The sequence below is a fragment of the Epinephelus moara genome, chromosome 24, assembly GCF_006386435.1.
Source record: "Epinephelus moara isolate mb chromosome 24, YSFRI_EMoa_1.0, whole genome shotgun sequence".
Classification (NCBI taxonomy): Eukaryota; Metazoa; Chordata; class Actinopteri; order Perciformes; family Serranidae; genus Epinephelus; species Epinephelus moara.
The window spans coordinates 27,076,284-27,087,581 of NC_065529.1; the positions used below are offsets into that span (position 1 = coordinate 27,076,284).

The following is an 11,298-nucleotide window of genomic DNA, read 5'->3' on the forward strand; positions in this document are numbered from 1 at the left end:
AATGCATCTGAGTGTGTGGAAACTCATTCAGTCACATTGCACTTATGACAGCATCTGTAAACAACGCAAATAAACCATATCATTCCCAAAATCAATGTTTTGGGGTTTTTTTATACAGGAAGTATACATTATTCTCTCTGTGAATCCTGGGTCTTCAACAGGGGGTTGAGGACTCCCAGGGGGAGAGTGGCTGTACAAGCTTTGTTTTTAATTACTTATTTATTTTCAAAAAACTAAAATGTCTAAAAATACAAATAAACATGAAACCAACATATTTTGCCTATTGCAACAATTTATCTTCATGAAAGTGGAATCTCCTCCCTCACCTACCTGAAAAGCAAATACAGATCAAGGCCCTGATCACACAGAAAGCATTTTAGCAGCTGGAGGCGCCTTTCTGTGATTGTTTTTAATGAGAACAAAGCTTTTTGCTCGCTGTTTTTGGGTTGCAACGCACCTTGCATTTCAGAGTTGTAGGTGCCTGGCGTTTTTGCCAGAGCGCTCTGCACTCCTTGAGTTGAAAAAACTTCAACTCAGAGCGGAAAAACGCCCCATGTCATCTTTTTTTTCTCACCTTTTTTCCCATTGTCCAGTCGAATGATTTGAGAGGAGGGCCTTCTGTTGTGGTCACAGTTGGTAAACAATGGAGGAGACATTGGTGGTAGTGGCTGCTGGATACCCAGAGCACTCTGCAAAATGCCTTATGTGTGATTGGGGCCCAAGACTGCAGGCTGAGGCTGATATGTCCGTTTGCCTGACAACCTTCATCTGCCTGCTTTAATATGCAGTGCAATTTTATGCCATATAGTAGGGGGCTCCCTGCCCCATCTCTCTAGGTCCTTAGCCTGAAAAACATTGACGACGCCTGCTCTGAATGAGTCCAATTTTCCAAAAGCTGGTTGCATTCTGCAATCCTCACCACTAGATGCCACTAAATCCCCCTAAATGTTACATACTGGACCTTTAAAAGAAATATCTGGATCAAGTGGGCCTTTGAGACACAACCATGCAAAAAGACTACACAAAATAAATGTTTAACAGACTCAACACACATAGATTACTGTAATGTTCAAATTTAAACATTTTCATAAGATTAACAGCAAAGGTTGCAGAGTATTTAAATGCACTTTGTGGGTTTGATAAAGGAGATACAAGATAGCTATCCAACAGTTAGCTAGCTTTATTAATAAACATCAACCTCTAGTAATTTTTATTGTGTTGTGGGTTAACTCATTATGTGGAGGGTTACAAGTTACAGTTTTTCTGTAATTTTAATTTAGATAATGACACATTTCAGTGTGTAACATCAGCTACATTACCCTATTGCAAGTTCCTTTAACGTTAGCATCAATAGCTTAGCATTTAGCCGGTGATATCAGATAACCTATATTTAAAAAAAAATACCTATTTTTCTCAGCTTTAACAAACACCAGCTGGAGGTCAATGTTTTATTCTCTTTTAACACGATATATTACATATATGTGCCATGACAAGAGAAGTTAAAAACACGATAATTAAACAAGGATCAGCTTGTTGGACTTGAAATACAGACGGATTCGATTAAGCGTTACACAACACCGGAAACAGACGGCTGGTGTCACACAGAATAGTATCCCCCCTGTGTGTCGCCAGTTAGCTCCGTCAACATGGCCAGTGCGGTGTGTGCTAGATTCCTCCTCCAAAGATCAACACACGGGTTTCTCTTCTCCTCCAAGGCAGCGCCCGCTTTCTCCAGGTATGCTAGTTTACCTGTTTATGGCTTTCAAATAATTTAAGATGAAGTTTTAAACCCAGCGAGGTCGCTTAAGAAGCTGTCCCTAATTTTGACTTACATCACCTCTGTGTGGAGACGAGGACACTATAAAGACATGTTGTTATGAAATGCCTGAACTGTCACAGGAGTCTGAGATGCTCGAATACACGTTAGTTTTATTCGACACTGGAGAAGTTGGTTTTGTGCCATATTTTGTGTGGTATTATTCCAATAAAAGTACATTATTACAGTCATGTTGTGTGTGTATTTACACCGTAGGTCATACTATGTCATAGGATGACACAAACTCTTTCTCATCACTGAGGGGTCCTGTTTATTTGTCGACTAATTCGTGGGTCTAGAAAATGACAGAAAATAGTGAAGCCACTGGCTGTAGCCCAACTTAATCATGTGTGTCTTCAGAAAACAGTGTAAGAGTATAGCAGGTAATCATCAGTCACATGTGTCAACAACTGAAATGCAAACTATATGATTACAATGAATGAAATAACCAAAAACTATATTCTTTAGTTATTTCTGATATCTTTCTCTCTTTTTAGGGGTTCTTCTTGGCATTTATCATATTATTTTGCACTTACAATGTTGACACCTGTGATCTATAACTGAGTTTAGTGAAGACACAGACAGTATATCATTGCATTCAGATATAATCAATTGCTTTTCAGGTTGGCCACCAGTTGCAGATTACATATACATATCATCTTCAGATATGTATATATAATGGGATGTCTGTAGGTGCTGTTTTGTGCCCGATGAAGATCTGATTTATTGAAACATTTCTTTAGCAACAATGAAAACAGAAATGTTTTGGGAGCAAAGAACAATGTGCAGATTCTACTTTATGCCATGATGTCTCCTGTGTGTAGATTTCCCTTCATTAACTCCAAGATACAAGCTCTAAGCTCATTTGCACACCAGACAGCATCTCTGGCTCCATCTGGTGGAGTCATTTGTTACCTTCAGTCCTCAGGCCGGGTCACCTCATGAGTCCTCGCTGTGCTACTTTAAAAATCCAGCTGGCGATGTAAGCAGTTGACTAGAAAGTGCAGAGTATTGCATCTCAGAAACAAAAGTTTGCTGAACTTGCTCATATTTTGTAACAGTAAGGAGGAAAAAGTGAAAGAAAAGGCTGAAATGTGCTGCAGCTCTGTGTAGGAGCAGAAGTGTGTTTCTTGGCTGCCTCCTCTCTGCAGAACAAGGCCTAAAGCTTTTGGCTGTCAGCCCTGTCAGTAGGTTGGCATTAGATTTTTGGCTTTTAAACTGGGCCACATGGCAACGGTTCTGCAGTGCAACCTGTTTTTTTTTGTGAAATGTGAAGTGATGGAGAATGTGCAGAGATCAGATCTGTTTCATGCCCACAGTTTTACTGACCAAAAGTACATTTTGTAGCATTACAACCCACAGTAAATACTAGAAAGTGACCAGACTTGTATTCCTAATATGGCGCTGGTTCTAATTTGTGTACCTGTATTTTGTTCCAGCCCGTTTCTGTCTCGTGCACATAGATTGGGACCCAGTGATGATGAATTGTACCAACGGACCACGGTGTCCGTCATGCAGAAGGAGCCAGGCAGCGGGGCCATGATCCACAGCTACAGTTCAAGGGGATTCAACATCGACGGCAACAAAGTGTTTGGGCCCTGTGCTGTGCTGCCTCCTGCTATCCTCCAGTGGAACGTGAGATTGATATCCAAACCGCCCTCACAGTACTCAGTTTGTTGTGTCATGTACTGCTTTATACTAAATTTCTCTCCCTCTCTTGCTCTCTGCAGGTTGGCAGTTATAAAGACATCACAGAAGAAAGTGTCTCACTGTTCCACATGCTTGAACCCAGAATAGGTATAAATAAAATAAAAACTTAGATAATGTGTGATGAACAGCATTCTAACAAAAGATGTTCACTCATTTGGTGTTTTGATTATGGCGGTGGAAGAACTTAACTGGAAGAAAACATTTCCTAACCCTTGTCATTTGACTTATTTTCTTGTTTATGCAGAGATTCTTGTGCTGGGCACAGGAGCACGTGTGGAACGAATCGACCCCTCAGTCCTCGCTCTACTCAAGCGTAAAGGCATCGCTGTGGAGGTGCAAGACACGGTAAAGTGTGCTCAGGGTCTCAGTGTAGTAACATGCATCATGTTCCTCCTCCCTACATCAAAGACATGAAGACTTTCTGACTGACCAATAATACTTAAAATATTGCTATGCAGGATTTTCCTAAAAACAATGTATAGACTCATACAAAAGTAATCCCTCTCAGTTCTCACATATGACCTACTTAAAGTGTGTGGTGGTGTATTTTTCTGTAGAGACTCTGCCGTCTGCCTGTATTTTTTTAAATTATTTTCTGTGTTAGGGCTGTTTATTGGTGTGTACCTCCGCAGTGTGCAGTTGAGGTCGCGACCTAATAGAAAGATAGTGAGGAGGTGCCAGACTGAAAGCAGCAGGTATCCAAAAGGCACGGCGCTGAAAAATGCAAATATAGCCAGGTGACACGCCAGACAAGGCAATGTGGAGTAGGCTTTTACTTTTGCTTGTGCTGGCAAAAGGTAACTGGGCTGCATACAGCTACAGAGGTAAACAGAGGCACTATCCTCTTCCTGTTTTGGTTGGGCAAAGGTTGATGTACTTCCGTTGTGCCGTAAATCAAGCCTTCATTTTCCCAGGTGATCGTACCTGCAGACAGAATTGCATACTGAAAGCAATCAATCTAAATGCAAATGGTGTCATTATTCTACAGCCATTACATTGTGCAATCAACATTTATTTCATAACGATAGTTTAGAGCAAAAAAATTATTTACACTTTAAAACTAATCGAGCTGTCTTATTTACTGTTCTGTATTTGTTTTCCATCTCTGCTGTTTTGCAGCCAAATGCATGTGCAACCTTCAACTTCCTGACCAATGAGCGAAGAGTGGCAGCCGCTGGTCTGATCCCTCCGCCCGTCAGCACTGCGCTGGAACTGAAGGAGGAATAAGTGTTGAGACGTCAACAGCAACTAGGACTGATTTCTGCAGACGGAGGTCAGAGGTTTATGAATGATCCCTGGCCTGTGGGATGGTTATTCCTCCTCTGCACAAAGCTTCCAAAGGAACAAACTCAGTCATACTGCTCTGAAGAACCACTATATTTGGTTGTGACTGCTATTTTTGGGATATGAAGGTGTTAAAAGCAGTCGCTGTCACCTAATGATCTGAGCAGGGAGCCAAGAGTTTCATGTACTGTTGATGTTGGGTTTTCTGTCACATCTATTGCTTTGAAATCCAGGTGTAGAAGCGAGTGTGAGTGAGTATGCTTGAGTGCACATAAAGTGTGTGCAAGGGCTCAGGTGTAGACTATGTGTTGGAAATATACTGTATATTTAAAAGCTTTACATGCAACACAATAACTAATGTGTCATTCATTAACTGTGTTTTCATGCATAGCATAAATATATAAAACACCTACATGGAATATGTGTTATTTAAAGACACAAGGAAGAGTTGCTATTGTCTGTGCAGCAGATAAAATGACTCCATAAGTAGTCTTTGTGTATGAATATGTTCCAGCCCTCTGCCCGAGGTGTTGATGGTGACTGTCCTTCATTTGGATAAGCTTCTTTACTCTGTGCGTCTGTGCCTCCAGCAGCGCTGCCACCTACAAGCTGCCTGTGTGCAGTATGTGACATCGTTACAGTGGCTTTGTCCTTCTCACACATAAGCTCCCATAGATAAGAGAATCCACAAATCCTCTCCACATCACTGGGATTCATCTCTTAATCATCCCTCTCTGTGCCACATGCCCAGCGTCAGGCTGAATGTTTAAACCCCCCTCTCGTTCACATGCAGGGTGCTGAATGATCACTTTCATCTGCTGCTGCTGAGAAGTTGTGGCACAGATTGGTGCTTAAAGGAGAACACCACCCAAATATAAGAATTTCAATATGTTATTTTCATGGCCTAAGAAAGTTCAGTCATTATTTGTTGATATGAGCTTCTCCATCAAAAGCCAGATACCAGAGGAGTAAGTCTTAAATCTGTGATGTCATCAGGTATTAAGCCTGGAGCTGCTCCACAGACAGTGAATGGGAGCTGAATTTTGTGTTTTCTTTTTTACACCCAAATGAGCTTTATTCTGTTGTGGTCTTGAGTTCTGAAACAAGAAATGTACCCATATACTGAGAACATTCCCCTGGGTGCTCGCAGTGACATCTAGATCAGTGGTTCCCAACTGGTGCAGCCACGGGGTCCAGAATTCCCCTTAGTCATTATTTCAATGTCCACACAGTTTAATATATTCAGTGTCATACTTGCATTTGACCATGTCCTTGAGCTAGTTTGCTGTCTCTGTTAAGTAGTTGTCTGTTATTAACTCACTCTACAGCAGGAATCAGCACTTCAGAATAAAAGCTCTGTGCCAGAAATTTACTGTACTTCAAAATAAAGTGTGTTTTTTTTTTTTTACAAACTTGACACATTCACATGTCACTTGTGGTCCATTCATAATGGTCCAGTGACCCACATTTGGACCGCAAATTGATAGATAATTTAATTATAATTATCTATGGAGCATCTCCAGACTTTATACTTGAGGACATCTTAAATTTGAGTTTTAGCATTCTTTATTTTGAATTTGGGAGAGTTGTTCATGTTTACTAGTATTTATGGACTGTCTTAGACCATAGGAATAACACGTATGAATTTTGAAAATGGGCGTAGTTCCCCAAAGGGAGTAAAAAAAATTTTTTGAAAAAGCAATCGAACTGGTTACTGAAGAGTTAATTACATTAATGAATTAATTGTCAAAATGTACTTAAATAATGAAAGCAGCTAAAAAGCATGTTAAATATGAAGCCGTCTTTACTGAATAAAGTAATAATTTAGCTGTAATTTCAGTCAGTTTCAGTTTATATGTCGATCAAAAATGGATGTTAGACACATTTTTAGACATATACAAGAATTTTCACCACAAAGGTCAGCGTGGTCAGGATTTTACTTTGAAGGTGTAAACAATACAACAGAAGAACTATGTAACAAAAAAGTAGATGGCTACAGAGCACCTTGTGTCATACCAAAACATTACAAATACAGAAGACTAGAACTTTAAAGTTCATGAAAAGAAAAAGATGTTTTCCAAACTGTTATAGAGTATCACAAAAGAAGGACATAGCAAACAAATTAGATATCCAACATTTACATAGTGCACTCACAACTCACTCTACATGCTGCATAACACACCCTCAGCTACAGCTGTGTAGCAGTTGGCTATAATCACCCATAATGTCATTATGGCCTCCCAGCTGTTGAATTTTTTGGCCCTGATGTTTCTCAGTCGTCATCAGAGTTGTGAGACTGGTGTCTCTGTGATCCTCCGATGTGGAGCTCTACTCCTGTTATGCGGCGGTACATGTCTCTGATGTCCTCGTATTCATCCTCAAAGTGGTTAAATGCATCATATGACCGGGACACGAATATCTAAGGAAGACACAGCATCTGTCAGTAACACTGGACCCACCACGCTTTACTCTTTTATAATTCATTTCTAATTTTTAGTACAGAAAATATTCTGGCGAATCTCCTTCATTACCTGACTCTTGCTTCCATCTTCATTGGGAACCAGGATGTGGTGGACTGAAATAAATCTAGATGAAGGTTGTGACAGGAAATAACGTTAAATATTGTTTAAAATTTTGATTTTACAGACACAACCATTAAAAAAACAGTTAATAAAACATTTAAAAGTGTCACTAACTTTTGCTTGATGGGCTCCAGGAGGTCCAGCCCTGGCTGAACTTCTTTTTCTGGGTTGTTGGTTTCTGCCATCGTGCTCACTGTGGCGATGTACATCCCATCTGAGGCTACACTGTGCGCATAGGACACTACAGATATGTAAATGTCTGCATGGACAAAATAAAAGGGGACAAGACTCAACCAAAATCATTTATTTACAAAGAATCTGTCGACTGCAACACACACAAAACAGAAAAATACCAGATTTCCTGTGGAGTTGTGTTTGAGGGATGATGATTTGGCAGGAGCTGGCCTCGTGGGTGTTTTTAACTGGATGATTTAATAAACAGATGACTCTTATCACACGCCCCACTTTCCTCACTCGATTAGGAACGTAGCTGGGGTCGCAGATGAGCTGTTTACAGCTGTACAGCTGATTAAGACACAGAAAGACACAGTCACTAAGAGCACAGTTGTGCTGCTGGACATTTTCATACATACATGTTAATACACCTACCTTTCCCTCAGACTTCACAGCTTTCACTTGGCCGTTGTCCATCACAAGCTCATCCACTGCTCTGTTCAAGAGGAAGGTTCCTCCATACTCTGCACTCAATCTGAAACACACAGTAACATGTTGAAGGTCCTCCTCTGACACTGATATACATCATGACATCTGTTTTAATATGCACAATGATACATCATGTTTCCTATTTGATGCTGATCTCATTGCACTGAATGTAATAAGAACACAATCTGATTAATTATTTTGTAACCTGGCAAATCCCTGTGGCAGTTCGCCCAGCCCGTACACAGGGTAGAGGTATGGACTGGCACTGTGGCGGGACAGAGACTCACAGTACAGCCTGATCCGTCCGATCGTTTCCCCATACGGCCGGTCCAGGTAACTGCAGAGTCATCAGGAGACATGTACACATCAGGTGGCAGGATTTAACTTAAAGGATCACCTGTCATCATTTGTTATCTTGCTTATGTAAGTTCCTGTGACTGACCTCTCGTTGCTGTGTAAGGCTATGGCATGACCTGTGAACTCCATTACATCTAGTCCCAGGTCAAAGCGGGTGAAAAGGTCCCGCGTGGTCAATTTCTTAGGATCCATGTCCTGGTAGGTCCGAGGGTTTCTCATGTCAAAGTTCAGGGCAAAGAGCAGCAGCTTCCTGAACCTTCTCTTGTCAAACATGCCCATCAGATCTGAAACAGAAATGTTTTATTGAATGTTATTAAATGGAATAAAAAAAATATATTATGATGCACTAACAGGGTTATTGAGTGTTGGAGATATCAGCTGTAGAGATGTCTGCCTTCTCTCCAATATAATGGAACTAGATGCCCCTCAGCTTGTGGTGCTCAAAGTGGGGGTGATTTATTTATTTTTTTGGTAACTCACCCGTTTACATTTGATTAAGGCCCAAATTTATGCGTATTTAAGGGCAGGGGGGGTTAAGTGAGAGGCCGTCTGCCAATACTGTCCTTGGCTTCTCAGTCAAATCCACCTCTCATACAAAGCTCCAACCTCTCGTCCGATTATGGTCACTTCTGGCTTCAAAAAACCAAGATGGCGACAGCCATAACGCCAAACTCAAGGCTTTGAAATGGTAATCCACAAACCAACGGGTGATGTCATGGTAGCTAAATCCATTGTTTATACAGTCTGTGGTATCTTCTCATGGATGAGAGGCTCGTGACAACGCAAGATATAAACATTAGTGGGATCCTCCTCAGCTGTAATTTTAGCTAGCTCAGTGGAGCTTATTGTGAGTAACCAGGTCATGATTTCTGGAAAGAGACATTGCTGTGGAGATTTTCAAATGATTTTTTGGGCGCTTTGAACACCACAAGCCGAGTGCCATCTAGTTCCATTACATTACAAAGAAGGCAGACATCTCTATGGCTGATATCTCCTACATCTTGGCAACTCGCATCAAAACAATCTAGACTGATAAACAGCACTGCAGACAAGAGGAGAAAATATGCATTTTTGACTTGGTGGTGAACTGTCCCTTTAAACATCCTTCAGGTTCATGTTCATCACCTGAGTTATGGGCCTCTTCCTCTGTGCCGGGGACTTTGTGCAGTTTGCCTGCTTTGTACACATAGCTGCCTTCAATGACTTTGAAGTCCAGATATCGAGTAACCTCAGTGTGCACCAAGATTTTCACCAGCTCGCCTGTTGCAAAGACGGCAGAGGACACAGATAATCACAGTGCATATATGTACACTACAATAATGCACAAATCACAGGTTCAGATGTACGAGGCTCTCACCATTGGCAAGAAAAAATTTGGGGATAAGATCGACGTTCCATTCTTTTCCACGGCCCATAGACTTAGAAGGACCTGAAACATTATACTTCTTGTACAGCTGTAAATGTAGAGAAAATGAAAAGTATACATAGCAAATTAGCAATGTAGCAGCAGCTTTAGAGGTTATGCATGTTAACTTTTGTTTGTGTGAACACACCTCCTCAAGGGGAGAGATGGATGCACTCGCTCCTCCATAGTAAGGATTCTTGTCAATGTGAAGAACCTTCTTCCCACTTTGAGACATTAAACCAGAGAGGATACATTCCTGAAAGAGATGGTGGAGCACTTAGTGAGTGGGTCAGGTGCTATACATTTGTAGATCAAGAGTAGCATAATGACGTAATTTAACTGTTGCAACTCCATTTAACAGCCAATGGGAGCTCAGATCTGCATATGAATGATCCAATCGGGCCATTTTACTCATAAACAAACTTATCCACCGCTTATTCAATAAAGCAGTGATACCTGACTTATGGCCCACAGGCTAAATCCGGCCCACAGTAGGGTACAGGTGGCCCACTGACCATTTTCACAATGAAAATAAGTTGACTCACACTGATTTTTTTGCATAAAAAGCATAAAAATAGAGCTTGCTTAGCAATAAAAGTGTCAGAGGAGGATTCTCTGGACCCCCAAACAGAAAACAAAGCTAAGCACCGAATGCCCTCAAATCCTAGAAACACCTTGCGTACACCTGACCTGCACTGGATTTGACTCCTGGCAAAGATGAATAAGGAATGCAAATTTTGAAAGGTTGACCACAGGTAAGTCATTTATTACACACTGATAAATATCATCGTCTGTTTCTTAACTGGCCCCTGGCCTCCTGTCATTTTGCAAAAGTGGTCTTTTGGGCAAAGCAAGTTCAGTATCCCTGCTATAAAGTATGGAGAAAAAATAAAAGTTAAGGACACAAATCAAAGTCAAGATCATTCAGTATATCTTTAGGTCCTCATATGTTAATGGTAATGTAGATGTAGGTAATGTACGACTACAATTTTCTTTGTTTATGTTTCAATAAATACAAGTTTTCTTACCTTAAGTCCAGTTCCAAGCACAATGATATCATATTCCTCCATCCTTTCAGTCTCTCCACTTGTTTCTCACTTCTTCACCGAGTCCCAGTTCTCTTCCTGATTTTAGCCTGTTGCAGTATTCTGAATGTGTCCGTGTGCATATGTGTGTGAGATATGATAATGATAAGTGACAGTGATTGCTTTGTTCGCCTTTGCAATAATCCTCTTAAGACTGGCACACGTGTGTGTGTGTGTGTGTGTGTGTGTGTGTGTGTATGTGTGTGTGTGTGTGATTGGCTATAAGAGGTGGGGTTTCCCAGGTTCTTCAGATTGAGGTATTAAATGAAGCTGGTGTCATCAGTGGTGAATGAAGTACTCAGATCTGTCACTCAACTACAGTAAAAATACAGTAAGCATTATCAGCAAAATGTACTTTAAATATTATATCGCAGTAGTGTCCCCTGTGCGTGATAT

The 11,298-nt window shown here is 40.9% G+C and overlaps 2 protein-coding genes across 2 annotated transcripts; one reads left to right on the plus strand and one right to left on the minus strand.

Annotated features, from left to right (window-relative positions):
• Positions 1–1,584: 1,584 nt before the first annotated feature.
• On the plus strand, positions 1,585–6,199 carry ndufaf3 (NADH:ubiquinone oxidoreductase complex assembly factor). The gene is made up of 5 exons (XM_050038903.1): positions 1,585–1,735; positions 3,256–3,451; positions 3,547–3,613; positions 3,771–3,871; positions 4,646–6,199. Exons 1-5 carry the CDS (start codon positions 1,647–1,649, stop codon positions 4,751–4,753), a joined length of 561 nt encoding a protein of 186 aa, XP_049894860.1. The 5' UTR covers positions 1,585–1,646; the 3' UTR covers positions 4,754–6,199.
• A 142-nt stretch (positions 6,200–6,341) lies between these two features.
• On the minus strand, positions 6,342–10,992 carry zgc:112334 (uncharacterized protein LOC619199 homolog). The gene is made up of 11 exons (XM_050038902.1): positions 10,846–10,992; positions 9,966–10,073; positions 9,770–9,866; positions 9,538–9,672; positions 8,498–8,696; positions 8,261–8,392; positions 8,002–8,101; positions 7,746–7,917; positions 7,507–7,651; positions 7,342–7,396; positions 6,342–7,229 (listed from the first exon to the last, which is right to left on the minus strand). The coding sequence occupies exons 1-11, from the start codon at positions 10,885–10,887 to the stop codon at positions 7,083–7,085; spliced, it is 1,332 nt and encodes a 443-aa protein (XP_049894859.1). The 5' UTR covers positions 10,888–10,992; the 3' UTR covers positions 6,342–7,082.
• Between the last annotated feature and the right edge of the window lie 306 nt (positions 10,993–11,298).